Source organism: Heliangelus exortis, chromosome 11 (genome assembly GCF_036169615.1).
Source record: "Heliangelus exortis chromosome 11, bHelExo1.hap1, whole genome shotgun sequence".
NCBI lineage: Eukaryota > Metazoa > Chordata > Aves > Apodiformes > Trochilidae > Heliangelus > Heliangelus exortis.
This window is the reverse complement of record NC_092432.1, coordinates 18935848-18954330: the sequence shown is the minus strand read 5'-3', so window position 1 is coordinate 18954330 and position 18483 is coordinate 18935848. Positions and strand designations below refer to the sequence as shown.

The following is an 18483-nucleotide window of genomic DNA, read 5'->3' as shown; positions in this document are numbered from 1 at the left end:
GGAAGGAGATTGAGGTGCTGGAGCAGGTCCAAAGGAGGCAACTGGGCTGGGGAAGGGACTGGAGCACAGATCCTATGAGGAGAGGCTGAGGGAGCTGGGGGTGTTGAGGCTGGAGAAGAGGAGGCTCAGGGGAGACCTCATCACTCTCTCCAACTCCCTGAAAGGAGGTTGGAGCCAGGGGGGGGTTGGGCTCTTTTCCCAGGCAACTCTCAGCAAGACAAGAGGGCATGGTCTTAAATTGTGCCGGGGGAAGTTCAGATTGGATATTAGAAAGAATTTTTTCACAGAAAGGGTGATCAGACATTGGAACGGGCTGCCTGGGGAGGTGGTGGACTCTTCGTCCCTGGAGACATTTAAAAAGCGACTCGATATGGCACTCAGTGCCATGGGCTGGTGACTGTGGCGGTAGTTGATCAAGGGTTGGACTTGATGATCTCTGAGGTCCCTTCCAACCCAGCCTATTCTATGATTCTATGAAAATTTGATAATCCATATAAACAGCAACATTCTCTTTTTAGTGGCTGAGCAAAGCTGGGCACTTAAACAGAATTCACTGTTTTGGAGTGTTGGTGTATAAAAAACTAAAGCAGAAATTGAAACAAAGCCTGAAACCTGTTGTCAGAGCTAGAAACAATAACATAAAAAGAACCAAATACAGGATCTGATGACAACAAAATTTAAATTTGAAGTCACCACCTAGAGTAGCTAAGTGTTTAAATTGGCTTCTTTTGGCAGTTCTTAAATTGTAATGCAACAGAGAAAGTGGACTCTAGTAATTTATAGAAGCAACTTTGGCACATGAAACTCAAGATTTGTGTTGGCCAAAATTCAAGATGTACTTACATTTTTAAATCAAGATTCTTATTTTTTTTGTCTGTTTAATTACAGAGGAAACAGAGGGAAGGGAAATTTGGTTTTTTTTTTAATTTTTTTTTTTTTTTTTCTTTGCCATTTACTATTTCTCAAAATTTTAGCTAAAATTCCAGCAAGTTAATGGTAATGTGTGTGTGTTCTGGTAATGCTGACCATCGTGGTAACCTCTCTCTACCCTAATACTGAGCAGATTCAATATTTTTAGGATTTTATGAAGCTTATTGGTGTTCAGTGTAATTCAGACATGCAGTAATTCAGTTATTTTTGTCCTGTGTTATAGTATCAGTGGTCCAGTTAAGCCAGTAAGTCCCAAAGTAGGCTGCAGGGTTTTATGTATCACTACACTGTGATTTCTTCCTCCACTCTACCCCTGCCCCTCTCTAAAGGAATTGTGATATTTCTAAGAAATAGCCAATCTCAGAGCTGCTGGATGCTTGAAAAGAGCTGGGCTGCCTTTCCTGGCCCTTGATGCAACCCTGCCTTTGGCCTTCTCTGCTTCTTGAGTTTTTCTGGTCTGGCAATGGAGTACTTCTGTGAACTAATCTGGCTAGAAAACAACAAGGATTTTTTTAAGCTTCTGTTTTCTCCTAGTTTATTCCTGAACTCATTTAGGGTAGGACCCTACAAAACACAGGTGCTAGCTGGAGGGAGGAAATGGGGCTGGGGAGGTGTTGAGGAGAGCAGGGTGACCTCCTCTGGGTGGCAGCCAGCCCTTGGGTGTGAGGCTCGTGTGTGCAGATGTAAAATCTGACTCAGAAGCTGTTGTCTGGTAATGGTTCCTGCATCAAAAGCCTTTGTAAGGAGTTGGTAAATGTTCTGTTGGAATGCTCACTTTGCAGGAAGAGATTTTCTACAGCTCCTGGGTCTGCTGGATGCTCTGTTGTTTGACCAGCACTCTGCAGTGATAGGGAACTGAAGGCTCTTAGTATCCTACTTATTCTTACTCACCCAATTAAACTTCAAGTATTTGTCCTGATTTTAATGTCAAATCATTATCTTCTTTGTTCTAATCAAATATTCCTTGAAATCTGTCCTTAATTTTAAGTTTTACAGGAAGGAAGTTGAGAGATGGTTTGATGCTCCTAGGAGAGAGTTTTAAAACATCCTATTTTGTCAGTGCAAGAATTTTTAAAAAGTAATAATTAGGTGTTGAATACTACTTGCTTTTTGTCTATAGACTATTCAAGTTAATGTTTGGAAGTGTTTAATACTGTATTATTATTGTAGGAAGGTTAATTATCCATTAAGGGTACTGTTCACAGAAAGACTCTCTACCACATTTTATTGGCTTTCAGCATTTTCTAGTTATAACTCACAGCACTGCTCTAACAGCATAATTTGAGAAGCAGCAGTATTTTTTTGTTTGTATGTTTATTCTAAGTGCAACTTGTCCTCATTTTAAAAAAGGCAAAAAAAAAAAGGCATGACTGCACTTTGTTAACAGCAGCAGGTATGTCAGTTCCAGCTGTAATGTTGTTAGAGAATGAAGACAATTTAAGATGGGGTTAGTAGAACATAAATTCCAGTTCTGACTTTTAATGTTCTGCTTCTGAAGTGTATATGGTTTCTAAGTGTGTTTTAGTAAGAGTGTTTTAGCTCACGTAACACTTGTTACAAGAAAAGCATTGAAAATTCACATTTCTATAAAAAGTGTGATATTTAGGATTTAAGCCAAGGAGGAATGTTCTGCAGTCCAACCAGACTATGAAGTAGTAAATGAAAAACTTGGAGAAGAAATAAAAGGAAGAGCACAGGAGTCTTTGAACTGAAAGTATGTCTTCCTTTTGGTTAAGATTTGAAGTTGGAGAAATCTCACTATCATTGATAGCAAATGTAATTATTTCTGGACTCATATCCACTAGACACAGGTCTTGCCAGATTTAGTAGTTATTTTCTGGAATAGAAAAATAAGTTAAATTTTTACTTAATGTTGTACTGCTTTAAGTTCTTTTCAGAACGGTTGGATATTTCTGCTAAGTTAGCAATGTTATGCTGTTTATATTATTTTTCATCATTTAAATACCACAGTGCTGAGCAGGGAGTTTTGACTGCTCTAGAGTTGTTGCTTCTGTTATTGATCCTTTAAAGGTTTAATTTTGTTGTTGGAAGGTAATCCTTCCAGACCTGTAACCTGTAACAACGTGGATAATACTAGCAGAAGAATGTTAAAATGCAGATGATCCTGAAGTGCCAGAGAAATTGCTGAGTCAGCTGGTACCTTTTAGTCATTGTCAGGGTTAACACTGGCCTGGCAATTAAACCAAGTAACAGACACTCTCTATTAATCTCTCTCTCCTCCCTGATAAAGAAAGGAGAGAGAATAAGGGAGAGAGACTGATGGGTTGGAAACTAAACTACACAACTTTAATGAAACAGTAATGATAAATAGGAGAAATTACTAAATACATACAAATATACAAGAAAAGGGATCCCACGTTCCTCCCCCTTTTCCCCAATAGCTCTCACGTCACCCCCGAGGCTGCAGGGCAGCCCTGGGAAAGTCCAGGCTGGACTCCTGGAGTCAGCAGCAGGAGGGAACTGGAGGCAGAACACACAGATATGGGCTGGCACGGATCAGGAGCACAGGCAGAGGAAGGGATGGAATCCTTCCAGGATGCCGGGTGAAGGAAGGGAGGCAGGAAAAGGCAGGAAGGGCAGGCAGACAGAAACTGGAAGCAGGAAATCGGTGGCCTGGCCCTCGTGATCCCTCAGATTTATCCTGAATATGAGGTGTATGGGATGGAATCCTCTGTTTGGTCAATTCTGGCATCTATCTTGTCCGTTCCTCCCCAAAGGAGGCTGCAAGTGGGACCTCTTTATCCCTTCTGGAGGGTAAAAGTTTTCCTCAGAGCTGAGCAGTGTCCTTGGCTCTGCACACCAGTCTCTAGCAGTCCTAGAAGCACACACTGTCTGAGAAACTTGCTGTTAATTTCAGCAAGTGCAACTACTTACAAGAGACTTTAGCTAAAAGCAAAAGTACAAGACAGAAAATCACCTTTATCCTGGCCCAGACCAGGACAGTCCTGAAGCACAAAACTAGTGATTAAAAGTGTCAGGCAACTTACTATCCAGTGAAGTGTGGTGAGAGACCTGGGTTCAAGGGGAGGAACAGCCTTTCTTTTAAATAAGGGGAAAGAGTAGAAACACCTGATGAACAGAAACATTTCTTTTTGGGGTTTGCAGGTAAACTAGGCTCCCCGAGCCAGCTCAGTTGCTGCAGTAGTGCTACATGTTTGTGCAAAGCCTGTTACCATCAGGCAGCAATCTTCCTTCCGCCTCGTTTGTTGATGGTAGGAGACTGAACTGCATCGTATCAGTTTTCCAGCATTGTGGGCACACCATCATTTACTGCCACTCACGCTAAGGGAGCTGTCAACACAAAGCCTGCCTGTCTGACTCAGCAGGCAGCTAACAGCCCAGGCAGCAAGGAGTTCGATTCAGCAAATGCTTGGGCAGATACAATGATATCTGGAAAATTTACAGACAGATTTCTCTCCTTTGACAGAGAATGTCACATTTTCTTCACTTTGAGAAGGAGGCTCAAAAATACCAATAAAATCTCTGTCAAAGTAGCGGTTAGAAGAAATGTCCTGGTGTAAATGAAAGCAGGGTTTCTAGGGTTTCTTGTTTGATTGGGTTTGTTGGGTTTTTTTAAGGTGTTTCAGAGTCCTACTGGCAGCACTGGCTGTGCCAGATCTCCATCATTTGTTCAGACTGGATTCTAGCTATGACATTTGGAAGTAATGGAATTATTGAGAACTGTTGGTTTTGGACCACTGCAGAAGGAGAACATCTGTCAGGAACTTTACAACATTCCACCTAGCTAATGGAAAGGGAAGCACTAGTTGGTATAAAATGCATACTGGAAAAAGTAATCCTTGATACTGCAGCCTAATGCTACCTTCTATCAGCTCAATTGCATAAATGCAGGTTGAAAACTTGAAAAGTAATTTTAAACCTTTTTTTTCTTCCCCCATGCCTAAAATAATAGAAGAAAACATGGTTTGCTCCAGGCAGCTTTTATATTGAGGGAAATGGATGTTATCTTTCCCTTGGAAAAAGCAACAGGGCTTCGTTGTACTGCAGGGCTTCTTGCTTGGATGAAAATGAAGTATGGAGGGTTTATTCCTGATTTTTGGCGAAAGAGGAGAGAGATAAGTGAGCCAGGTTGTAAAAATTACCTAAGTCATCATTTGCTATATTTAGTCATCATTTACTATATTTATTCTACTGGGTTTTTTTTTGCATGTAACTTAGAGCTCGCCTGCCACGTCTCTGGCTTAGATGAACAGATGTGCAGTGCTTGCATTTATCCATTAGTCATTCTTCCCTGTTTAAATACTGACCAGATAAACCTTGTTTTAAGAGTTAAAATATGATGCTTAATGCTGACATGTTCATATAATAGACCCTTTTCTGAAGCTGAATCCTGAGCCAGGATTCTTTTATGAAGAACCTAGGTTCTTACAACCCCTGATGTGGAACTTCTGTTTTGTTCTGTAATGAGAATTTGAATCCTGTGGGTGAGTCTCTTAAATGTGCTCTTTAGAATGAGTAATAGTAGGAAATCTTTAGAGATATGCCTGTGTAGAGGTAAAGTTTTAAGTCTTCCAAACTTCTTTATATGCTACATGCTTTTTTTATGTGAAAAATGCAAGAAGTGTATTGTTGTTTTAATTTGAGATGCCATGCTTCTGTTCATAGGTAGGCTTAGGATTTCATTAGCATGGAGCAGCCAAATATCTGCTTCAGACATACTATGTACCTTAGCAAAGTATAGACTTTCTTTTACTTGCTCCTAGGAAATGGCTTGATCTAGATCTTCTGAAGATCAGACTCAGACTGCTGTAATCTTGACCCACGATATCTGTAAATATCTTTTTTTCCAATCATGGAAGTGTAAACATGGGATTGCATTGGCATTTTCTTGGCTATACAGTATGCCATACTTGCCTTTTTACTTAAAACTCAAAATTCTGGCTCACTAAGATGCAGGTATTTATTTGATAATTTGTTTCTCCCTTGGCCCACCTTCATGAGTTCAGAAATTCAGAATATGTGCTGTTTCTCACAATTTTTTTTTCTTTCTTCTTTGCTTTTGAGCTACTTGGTATCTCAGAGGGTCTCTTTTTCCTTGAAAGATTTGAGTGTTAATTAATGCACCAATCATCATATTTAAATTTCAGGCAGTATTTTTTCCTTTAGTACAATTGGATCATTTTAATTGTATATTTATAAAGATGAATGACAATCATCAACACCATGAAAGGATACTGGTCTCAGGTTGATCTTCCAGTTTGTTTTCAAGAGGGTCAAAGTTTGTTGGACATGGTGTGGTACAATAAATGAGCATGTGCTTTTTCTTAACATTTTTAGACACATTGTTAGAAAAGCTGTCACACTTGCAGTGTTTTCTTGGCTCATGAGGGTTAGTACCTTGGTCACACTCTGTGTAACTGAGCTTGTAGTGTGCTCCAGTGCTTAAATTGTCAGTTTTCTGTGCTGTTGTAATACAGCTGCTAACAGTAACTGTTGACTGTGAAGCTAAATTTGAGTATTTTTGGCTTGGTGTCTACAGTCTTGTGACACTGGCCTTGATTTGGTTTATGTGTAAATATATATATATATATATATATATATATATATAAAATAAATATATATATATATATTTAAGCATGTGGTTATATGAAGCAGTTGAGTCATAACTGAAGTAACCACAGGAAAATTTGCCAGTAGAATGGATTATTTTGGTAGTTAATATTGTAGGCCTGAGACTTGCTTGTCAGTGCTGTTCAATGTGATACTTCATGGTTCAATACAGAGAGGAGAATAAGCAGCATGATGAAATTTAATAGCAGTTTCACTGTGTGTGTGTTTGCATCTGAATGAAAGCTCTGGGTTTTAACCCTGCTAAAGGCTTGATCTCCAAGTGGGATGGCTTAATTCACATTTCTAACCTGGGAGGTTAGAAATATGCTTTGTGTGCACACATGTAAATATTATTTATCTACAGGATGTAGAAGATTATACATTAAGATTAGCATTTTAATTTTTCTTTTAGAATTTTAACTTCTAAGTGGATGGAAGAATAATATTCATGCTTGTGTTAATAAAGGGAAATATTTCTTTCAGAGTCAAAGACTGGCTTTGCTCTGTAGTGCTCTGAGTACCTCTGTGGATTTGTAAGGAAATTAAGCTTTGTTTATTTTTAAACTAGTTTAAATGTGAATTTTTATAGCTTTGTCATTACCTTGCACCTGAGCTGCCTGAATTAGGATGCACAAATATCAGATGTCTTGTATACAGCACATTACATGTGGCATTGTAAATATTCTTTCCTCTTTGAACTCTGCCTCGTGCTTTTTCTGCAAGATGGGTGTAGCAATGAGCAGTTTTCTGGTGTAGTACAGTTTGTGTGGGAAGTGCTGTTTTCAATTATATTTTGAGCAGGTTGTGTTGTATTTAGAGTGTCCAGGTCATGCCAGGTCACTTGGTGTGTTCAGTAACATGATTTGGAATCAAGGAGCAGAGAATATGAGGAAAGAAAAGCAGGTAGCTTCTGATATTGCTCTGAGAGCTCTGCTGTCACAGGAATTGAAAACCCAATACTGCTGTTTTTAGGGAATTTGTGGGCCTTATTACAAGAAATTAATAAGATTGCTTCTGAAATTGAGTTAAAATAATTAATTGCTTTTTTTTTAATAGCAAATTTTATTTAGGTAATGAGTGGAAGCCAATCTAAAATATATTTGATAGCTATACAGGAACTGTATTGCTGGTACTGATGCTTGATATAAGTAGATGCTGTTAAAACAAATCAAAGCTTTTCATCAGTTCTCCTGAACCAACATGGTTTTCCCATTTTCTTCTGATTTTATCCAACGTGTAACTATTTTTTGGTGTATTAGAAAAAGGTCTTCAAATGTACACCCTGAAGTTGTATTCTGACCCAGAAACACCTAGGGAACACCTATCAATGATAATTTTGGTTTATGTTTTGGTTATTGCCCTGGAAAGTTGTGTACTTGCTGTATGTTCTTTCCATTTGAATAATTTTGTTCTACTGAAGTTTTAATTGTGGCTGCTTATTCTGGGAATAGAAATTAACTTTGTAGAGCATATCTTATTGCCTATTCTTAAAATAATTTCCACAGTAACTGGCATAGCTTATGTTTATTCCTTCCTGTGTCAGATAATCATGCTCTGGGTTTCGACAAGATAAACAATGTTTCCAAAATGAAAATTAATTTATTCACTGCTATTAATATTAATTGTTAATATTTCAAACGAAGTTTACAAACCGGTCTTTGTAAACAAAAACATTCAAATGGAAGCTGGTGTTTTCTGGGCAGGAATTTGAGATAACCAGTGCCTCCTCAGGGCAGCTTCAATCCCTGCAGTGCTTCCTTGCACTTTTAAAGGTCTGTCATTATAGGTTGGTGGTTGACAACATCAGATCTGGGATTATAAACCTGAGTGGGCAGGTGGGGAAGGCTACTGAAACTAACAGCTCAGCCCAGGAGAAACCTTGCTTGGGCTACTGGGCTGGTGAAGGGACTGGAGCACAGATCCTATGAGGAGAGGCTGAGGGAGCTGGGGGTGTTGAGGCTGGAGAAGAGGAGGCTCAGGGGAGACCTCATCATTCTCTACAACTCCCTGAAAGGAGGTTGGAGCCGGGGGGGGTTGGGCTCTTTTCCCAGGCGACTCTCAGCAAGACAAGAGGGCACAAGAGGTCTCAAGTTGTGCCAGGGGAGGTTTAGGTTGGACATGAGAAAGAATTTCTTTCTGGAGAGGGTGATCAGGCATTGGAATGGGCTGCCCAGGGAAGGGGTGGATTCTCCATCCCTGGAGATATTTCAAAAGAGCCTGGATGTGGCACTCAGTGCCATGGGCTGGGAACTGCAGCGGGAGTGGATCAAGGGTTGGACTTGATGATCTCTGAGGTCCCTTCCAACCCAGCCAATTCTAGGATTCTGTGAATAGATGAAACATTCAGTCTGTGTGACTCTTGGTCAGTACAGGGAGGAGAGTGAGCAGCACTGGGCTTTTCAATAAAGTTTCCTGAAGGAACTGTGGAGTCAAGAGCTTGTATCAGGTATCTCTGACTCAAGATGGTGTCTCTGTGACATATCCAGAGCACTTACATTAATCTCCTCTGGAGCAAATATTAAAAAAAGTAACTTTTAAAGTAACCCACTAGTGCCTCCAAAAAGCACTTTTCTTACTGGGCAGGAGCTTTCCTTTATGATCCAGAGGCATGGGGTATCCATATATTGGAAGGCAATTGGTGCATTTTCTAAGAAACAGTATGGACTGACAGACTGAGATTTGAAATGTTTCATGTTTGCTGGTTTTTATTGTTTTGGGGTTTATTTTTGGGGGTTTTTTTTGTTTGTTTGGGTTTTTTTGTGTGTATTTTTTTTGTTGCTTCTTTGTTTGGTTTGGTTTTCCACACTGGAGAACTTCCCATTGCCTTTCTTTTGGGGGCAGGTAGTTGGAGGAGAAGGCCATGTATTTTATATAGTTTGAAATGAAAGCAGTTTGTCTTTCACCTAATGATAACAGTGTTTCTGAATTTATCCCAATGGCACTTCAGTGGTTAGACTGCTGATGGGCTGCCTGGGTTTCATTTCTCTTCACAATTTGATTAATGCCCTTAGCTTTGTATATTTTAAGCCCACCACATGACATCTATTGTCAAAGTGGCTTCTGGTTTTGCATGTTCCTGCCTGCCCTCCCTCCCTGGTAATAAACGTGTGGAACTATAGCTTGTCTTTACTTGTTTATCTGAATTGCAAATTTCAGGTACTTTGTTAGAACATAAATGATTTTATTACCTTATTAAAAATATGAAGTCTACTATAAAATGAGAAAAATTTTCTGTTTGGAATCAGTAAGAGGAGGCTAAGAACTAGTCTTAACTTACTGATACTTAAGTTGTAATTGAGATATTATTTGTCCATCAAACAATATTTCTCTTTGCACCCTTTTACTAGGAAGCCTAGGCCTAAAATATGATTTTAGGTAATCATTCGTATTGTACTTCACAATAGACCTTTGCAATATGGGCTCTAATGGTAGATTGATTTTTAATTTTTTTTGTGTCTCTAAGATGCAAAATACAATCAGCACTGTTACGGTTTGTGCTCTGGTTTTTTTGGTTTTTTTTTTTTTCAATTGGTTTAAGTTGTTGAATCTTATCTGTAGGATCATTACTCTGAAACAAAATTGGATAAAGGAGCTGTAAAAGATAGAAACTCATACCTTGAGTACCTAGTGTAACAATCTACAATGTGATTTTTTTTTTTTTTTTGTCAAATCATTTATTTGATCAACAATGTAACAGATGGTAACCCTATAAAGTATATTATCTTGTTTACACGAACATTAGAGCCTGTGTCTCTTGAAATAAGTTTAAAACATGGTCTTTGTCTTATACCAGCAAGAAAAAAACCTTTCATTTCAGTTTTATTGTAAGATCCAATTTTTTTATTAGGTGAATTCTTGGGTCTGTTTCTTCAGAATGAATACATACGTTGAAGTAATGAGGCAACAGGTTTCTTCAGCTTTTCTTCTATAAGAGCCTGAAATGTTCACAGCTCTGTCCTGAAAGTGACATTAAAGCAAAGCTTTTTCAGATGTCAGTGCATGAAGCCAGAGAGCATCCTCCTGACTGTTTGGCCCCATCTTCCTGAGGTGAGCACGGAGAGCTCTGCCTTTCCTGCAGCCTGGCCAGGGTCCTGGATTTGGGCTGTGCCCTGTCTGCACAGCTGGCCAAGAGCAATGTCCTGCCCATCCTCCCTGGGACAGTGGTGGTGCATTGCCTGAGCAGATTGAGGTTTTACAGCCTTTCCTTTTGCAGCAGCTTTTTTTTAGTGTTGTTCTGTCACAGCTTTCCTGTGCCCTTTAACATCCCTGGTGAATTAGTGGATACTGGAATTGGACACCCTGTTTCCTTGTGGAAGGGGTTATGTCAAGGTGGTGATCCCTGAGTTCCTCCTGAGTTTTGTGTTTCCCAGGAGAATGCTTGAATCCTTTTGAAGACACTTTTGCTTTGAGAATCTATTGACTTTATTACCATAGATGATTTCTGTGTTCTTTCTTCTCCCTGCTGCAGGATCTCTTCCCATCTGCAAGAGATCTTATGCTCCTGGCCCATTCTTGTAGAGCTGCCTTTGGCTGTATTAAAATACAAGTTATTTGATTGTGCCCAGCCTGCCAGGGTTTGTCTGGATCTTTGGAAGCCTTTGGTTGTGTTTTGGCTGGAACATTGGTGGAAAAAAAATGTACAAAAACCAATCCAGATTCCTTGAGCACCATCATGGACACATATCTGATTTCCCAGCTGAGCACTCTTGGCCACCTGGATCTCTGCTCCTCTGGTGTGGGCTGTATTGATGGGGGCCCATGGCAACAGGGGTGCTGCTCCAAGTCAAATCCTCATGTCAGGTGCCAGTTTTCTGTATGCATTGTATAAAAGTTTTCTTGAAGCCTTCAAGGAGCTTGTGTTCCTCGTGTGTAAATTCTGATGTTCTGTGTTGGGCCTTTAAGAACAGAAAAAATGCTGTATGAAAAGGAGGAAAAGGACACCTGGTAGAAAAAAGGAAGTGTGTTGGCACTCCTGACTATTGTAGCTAACCATAGTGGGCTTTTTTAGAAGAATGAATTCTGGAAACTATTTAAAATTATCTTTCCTCCCCATCTGAAGTTGTGTTTTGTTTGAGTGGTTTCTTTAAACAATTTATTTATGTAATTCAAATGGTAGAATTAAAATACAAAAATTTTTAGCTTTACATCTGCTGATATAGCAGAATCTAACACAAGTCTTTATGTCCCATTGGCTCAAAGTGTTAAATGAGTAACACATTTTCCTGATTAGGCATTATCTATGGACATGTTTCCTAAATGGGTTTATATCATATACTGTGTCTCGGACTTTCTCAAAGAATATTTCTTGCAGTAAGATATTTTTCCTTTTTCCCCCCTCCTCCTTTTATATGTCTTTTGAAATTAAAGCAGTGAAGGACTTGTTATGATAATCACTGGATTACTTGGGCTGTTGTTTCTGGTAGAAAAGAGTCAGTTGTGCCAAAAGATTACTTTTGCTTTTGTCAGTGCCAGCCACCACTTCTTACTCAGCTCCTGGATCAGATACAATGAAATAACAACAATGCTGTCAGCTGCAAAATACAAGAAACTTCTACAAACTGCTGGCTGAATATAGTGGTGGTTTTGCATTTTCAAAGAAGGGTCTCCATCCTTGGGGATCTTTCCTGTAGTATATAAAAAGGTGTCTATAGTTTCTTTTGGTTTTTTTTCATTACTCTACTTTCAGTTTAATATGCCTTCTGCAGGCTGTCATTGCCAAAATGGGGTTCTGTAGCTTTATAAAGCACATTTCTTAAGGAAATAATTGTTAGCATACTCTTACTCCAGAGGTAGTGGTTTATAATACTTTGCATTTTATTGGTATAGTGTGTCCAGTCTGAGATACATGCATGAAAATTTTAGTTTCAATATAAAGTTAGAGTTTAGGGATGGTTGTATGGAGTAACTTACACTTGGCTTTTACTTATAAATGGTGACACTTAGTTCTAATTTGTGATTTATGACATTCTAAGTCTTCATAAATACTTTATACTACACATCACATGAAGAATTCATGCTCTGTACCAAAGCTCCTTATGAGAGAAGTTTGGGTGACAGGTAACTAATAAGTTATTTTTTAGGCCAAAGTGTGTGGAAGTCTGTAATTTTGGATAGAAGTGTTCCACTGTTAAAAAAATACCTTCTAATACAGATAATCAGGAACCTAATGACTACAATAATAACCTTATCCTGTATGAATGAATTGGCTCTAGGAATTCAGGCACTTTTGCACTTAATTGTTTTTGGAATGTTTAAAGATGATTTGACCAAATCTGAGTAGCAAAGAAATGGACAAAGTGTTGGCGATGCTATTTCAAATTGCTGGTTTAGGTAAGAAGTGGGATTTATATTTTGACACCAAGTTGAAAGATTTCCCTCTTTTTTTTCCTCCCCTTTTCTCTTTTGAGCCATCACCTGGATTTGCATAAAGGGAACTGATTCTAAAAGAACCGTTACAGATTCTGTTCCGTTGAAAGAACCGTTACTGCCCTCCTAAAAGACTCCTCCTAAAAGACTCCTCTTTTAGTAGGGCAGACACCATGAGTCTCTGTGGTTGGCTTCTTTGGGTTGTTTTTTTAAGCCACTGAAATATGACCAGTCTGTTTTGTCTTTTTCCCCCTTATGCTAAAATATCTTGCCTATCACGTAAAGGCCACGTAGGGGAAATAGTTTCAGACGTTTTACAGTAGTTAAGGAAGACATGAGAGCAAAGAGTAGATGACAAGTGTACCTGTCACAGTATGTGCTGACATACTCAATGCTTAAGATGCAGGATAAATGAGGCTGTGCAAAAAGCCAGGAGAACATTGTGCTTGTTTTGTTACTCATGCTAATTTCTTAGGGATTGGGTAGGGCAGACGCTGCAGATTGGCAAATCCTGACTTTTCATGCTCCTGTTTTCAGCAGCTGCAGGTGTCCAAATGAGTAGGTTGCTTTGTAGCCAGCTTCATTTACAAGGAAACTGTTCATCTTAAGTTTTGTTTTTAAAAATACTGCTTGAAGTATACGGAAGCAGATGAATTTGCTCTGTGTATGGAAGCAGACCCATTTCAGGTTGTATCAGAGAAAATGATGGGTTTGCTATTTTTCCTTATGGGTCTGTGTTTTTTTTTTTTTTGTTGCTAGGTATGGATGAGCGAACAGGTGCCACGTCCTGGGGAACAAGTGGTCAGCCAAGTCCTTCATATGAATCTTCAAGGGTAAGGTTCCCACATAATAATTCATAATGCAAGTTTATGGGAATATACAATAAAGAAGAGCAGATGATTTGGCAACAGTTTGGAAGGGTAAGCTCCTTTAAAGACTCAGATGAATATCTTGTGGAGTCTTTAATACAACAGTGATTCAGATTTCTGGGGCTAAAAATAAGCTATACATTATTGTATATTTGTAAGACAAGCATGCATTTTATTTACCTACAGTCAGAAAATGAAAAAAAGGGTCATGTTTCTTACTCAGGAGCAGATTTATTGGCAAGGAGTGGGGCACACTGGCCTCTCCATTAACATTAACCAGCTATACTGTGTCCTATGTCATGATGTTGGAGAGAGGCTTCCCTTTTTCAATACCTTCCTCCTGTTCCCATTGTAGCTTTGTCCATCCTGTTTATTGAGCTGAATTTTTTTGATAGTATCTAATATCCTAAAATAACATTGTCTTTATAAAACCTAATAGAGTCAAAGGCAAGCTTTCCCCTTGGTAAATCACACTGCCTTTCATCTACTCAGTTCTCTTTTTATGAGTATGCACTCCCTAAAAAGCCAATAAGCTAAGTATTTAATGAATTAATTACTAGGAATGCACAGCATAACTAATGGGGGGCTGGTTTTAATAATGTGTTCTGATTTCAGTACTCTTGAGAGGGAGACCTGAGTTAGCTGTTGCATGTCTGCAGCTTTTTCCTGCTGTAGAATCAAGTGGGTAGGCTGAAAGGTCTTGTCTAACTCACTGGGTGTTGTTAAAGCCTCTGTCTGACTTTGGAAGAGAGCACTAGAAAGGTTTATGATGAAGTCTTAATTTTTCTGTAGATCTTTGGTAAATAAATTATAATAAAAATATGGAAGAGCTTTATGGGTCGCAGAAGTATTTTTATGCAACATAGAATTAGGCATTAGGCATTCTTTAAAAATATTCTGCATAATTTGAGGCATGAAACCCAGCCTTGGGATGCCTTTTCTAAATTTGAAATGGAATCTTCCAAGCCAGCCCTAAGTTACTCAGATTCTTGCTGTGTTTGGTGCTTTGACACTCACTGATGGTGTTGCTGATCAGATCTAACTAATGATCATGAGTTAAATTCACCTCACTGGAATTTAAGTGAATGATTCGTTGGCTGTGTGGCTATTTTAATCATATTAATCACATTTTTTTTTTAAAGTTAGGAGATCAGTGAGTTAGTATCCTGATGATGTAATGCCTGGTGTGTTGGTCTCCTTTTTTTATTATGTTTTTGCTTTTCCTACAGTGATTGAAGATCATTGCTAGGAAACTTAAATGCTGGCCAAGAATCAATCCCTCCACAAATTACACTGTTATGCCCTAAATTTGGTAGTAAAGGTAGACTTAAAATAGTTCACATTTAAAAAAAAAACAACAACAAACCTACAAAAATTAATCCCCAGGAAACAATTCTTGCTGAATCATAATTTATATTAAGACAATTTCAGCTAAAGTGAGTTGGACTCTAGCCAAACTGAATGTATTGTTAGGACCTGATAGAATCTATCCCCAGAATGTTATTGAAGTATTTTTTCCTCTGCTGGCTAAGTGCAAAGGATTTTTATTTTGCATGCTAGCAATTTGAAATGATACTGAGACTTTATTCTGAGACATCACCAACTATTTACAGCTTATGGTGGGTTTTTTTGTTGTTGTTCAGTTGGGTTTTTTGAAGAGAATGTGTTAATTTTCGTTTCAATTGGAGCATACTGTGTCATGCTATTAACTATATCTTTCTTATTTCAAGATTAATATGTTATAAAGTATGTTTAATTTTGAAGAATTGGTAGTCAGTGCTATTTGCTTTTATCATAAAGTTGGAGACTTCAAAAATACTGATGGAGAGATTTATTTCCCTACTTGTATTTGTGACTGAATTTAATTATTTCATATTATGGGTTTGTGTGCATCAGTATAAAGTTTAGAACAAGAGAAGACTGATTACTTGCATACAAAGTTTCTTGATTTATAAACTAAAAATTGAATAATCAGGTTCACCTCTCCCCTCTGTTCCAAATCAATTTTTGTGTGTTTTGCCTTTTAAAAAAATATTCCTTTTTTTTTTTCTGCAGTGGTGAAATTATCTTCACTTTGGTAGGGGAGTTCTTTTTTTCTTTTTTCTAAAGGCAGCAAAAGTTACTGAAAGGGTAAAACCCACCCCAATAGTCCCAAATTCGGGTGAAAGATTATTGTGTTCAATTTTTAGAGATTTCTTCCTACAGAGGTTTTGGAAAACCTGCTGAACAATAGAAATTTAAGAGCAAGTCTCATGTTGGCACAGAAGGTGACATTAGGCTGCCCAAAACATTTCTCCATGAGGTCAGCTTAGCTGTGATGGCTCCACATTCCTGAAGCATCAGCCTGGCAGCAGTTCCCAACATGATCACTGGGGATGTCAGTAGGTTTAGGTTTTCCTGAGAGCTTGGTGTGGTTGGGTTTTTTTTAGGAAGCACAAGCCCCTGGTGCTAGGTTTGGAAAGATGACAGGACATGTGCTCCTGGCTTTGTTGTAATGTGTCCTCTGCATGCACTGAGGCATCAGACAGTAAGAATCTGTCCCACAGGCTGGGGATGGGCATTATGCAGAATCCATGGAGAGGGTTTGGCTGATCAATACACCTACAAAATTGATAGTGGGAGGGGGAAGAGCCCAACTTTCTTCAGAGGCCCTGTATGAAACCATAAAGATGGCTTGTCTGGGGTGGTATTTACATGCCAACAGTTTTCTTTTAAATAAAACTGGAACTTTCTACAGGAAAACAGCATTCCTGTGTTTCCCCCCCCAAAAAAATTATGAATACTAGACATGTATGATGTTTATGTAGGACTGGTAAAGGTTATCCCATGGCTATGTTTTTTGCAAAGAACTAGAACTAAGGGAAGTTCTCTTCTGAACTGAAATCACTGAAAAAACAATGGACTTTATTTACCAGTGTAAGTCAAGTTTGATTGGATGAATTTTGGGTAAGATGTATGGTCTGTATTTTTTGTTTTCTTTCAACTAATGAGGTACATTACACCACTTGCTCAGAATTTTTGAATGCAGATAAGCTCTGCCTGCTACTTCATATGCTGCCAGATCAGATGACTGAGGAAGAGCTAAAGTGTGTGGGTCTGTGTTGTAGGAATATAGATGAGAATTTCTTAGGAGGCATGCCAGATTATTCACTTAGCCTTTTTCCTTTCCTATGTTATTCCTTGTAGTGATTAACAGAGTTTAAATAAGTTATTATTATCTTACATGTTCATCTTTAACTTCAAAATTCACTGCTTTTTCCCATAATTTCACTACAGAATGTTACTTATGTTCTAATTGTTCTTACTACTTGTCTGTTTACAGGAAAATGGCAGTCTTCATGGAAAAAGCTCAGACCTCTCCACAGACATAGAAAAGTTGAAACCTCAAGAGGTACCACTTACTCCTTTTGTCTTGTGTGTGATTTTTTTTTTTTTTCCCCCTGCATGCAGCCAACTACAGTTGTTTTCCTTTAAATGTTGCAGTACAGTGACCAAATTATTTAAGAGTTTAATTTGTTGGGCCAGTATTGGCTGGAATTTCCAAAGGACAAGCCATTTTCAAAGAAATAGAATTGGAATTTATTGATAGTTGAGTACATAACTTTCAAAGGCTGTTTAAATAAGATGGTGGAAGACTGGCCAGAGGAGATCTTCATTACCCATCCTGTCCCAGCTCCTGCCAGGGGTCAGTTCAGGCCATTCTAGGTGATCATACTGTGTCCAGCAATGATGTTTAAGGAAATAATGTAAGTATAAGGTTTATATTTTGCCACCTTTCCTGTCATGCTCTTCCTGCAAAGTGCAGCACTTAGGGGCTTAGAGGGTTTCATGGACAGCCAGCCCTTTGGACATGGTTCTTATAGTTGCTGGTGGACTTGTTCTCTGCAAGTTGTGAATTTTCCTGACTTTAATTATAGTTTTGGCAATAATTACAAGCACTTTGTAGCAAAAGTATTGCTCATTTTGTCTTAAGTGTGCTGACCAGGGATTTAACTGATTTCCACCATGTGCTCGTGTTCCAAAGAGTAATGATTGATTGCTACTTCTGTACTTCATACTTATTTTTTCCACAGACATCTTAATTTTACATTATTCCACTTGTGTGTCTCTCTTTCTCTCAACCAAGCTGAAGAATGGTATTCTGTTGATCTCTGCTTGCATAGTAACTTCTACCTTGTGCTTAGCTCTTGGTGCTGTTCTCTGAATATTTGGATTTTTTTCTGTATAAATTAAGATTTAGGGTGATTACAGCTGCATCCACCAGTGACAGTGAGGGTATCCCATCAATGAAATTAGTTATACTTCATTCTCTGTTCCTTTCTTACTCTTTGCTAAGTCTTGCATTTTTTAACTGTCACCGAGCTCTGAAATGATAGTTTCAGAAATTGTAGGGAAATATTTTTTCCTTACATTGCACAATACCTATCACATTGTTATGACACGTTTTTAACATGTTTCTGTATGTATTTACACCAAATTTTTAACTGCTATTTTATTGCCATTTTCGTGGAGAACTTGCATTGCAACTCTGCACTAACACTTGGTTAAAATGATTTAAAAGTTTTTGTTACTGGCAAACTGCTGCATTTCTGTTCACCCACTCTTTAATGTATTTATGAAATTGTTGAAGAACATTGGTCCAAGGACAGCTTTTTGGGGAAATAGGAAAATGTGTGTAACTTCTTTTCACTGTGAAAACTGGAGGTATATATTTGTGCTTGGGCTG

The 18483-nt window shown here is 38.5% G+C and overlaps 1 protein-coding gene across 10 annotated transcripts in view; it reads left to right on the top strand.

The window, feature by feature from the left end:
* Positions 1-18483, top strand: part of TCF12 (transcription factor 12) — a 171345-nt gene that overhangs the window by 34427 nt on the left and 118435 nt on the right. For all 10 annotated transcript variants that reach the window (XM_071755073.1, XM_071755083.1, XM_071755071.1 and 7 more), the window contains exons 4-5: positions 13648-13721; positions 17080-17148. In XM_071755073.1, coding sequence (XP_071611174.1) covers positions 13648-13721; positions 17080-17148 — 143 coding nt within the window. The remainder of the gene's footprint in view (positions 1-13647; positions 13722-17079; positions 17149-18483) is intronic.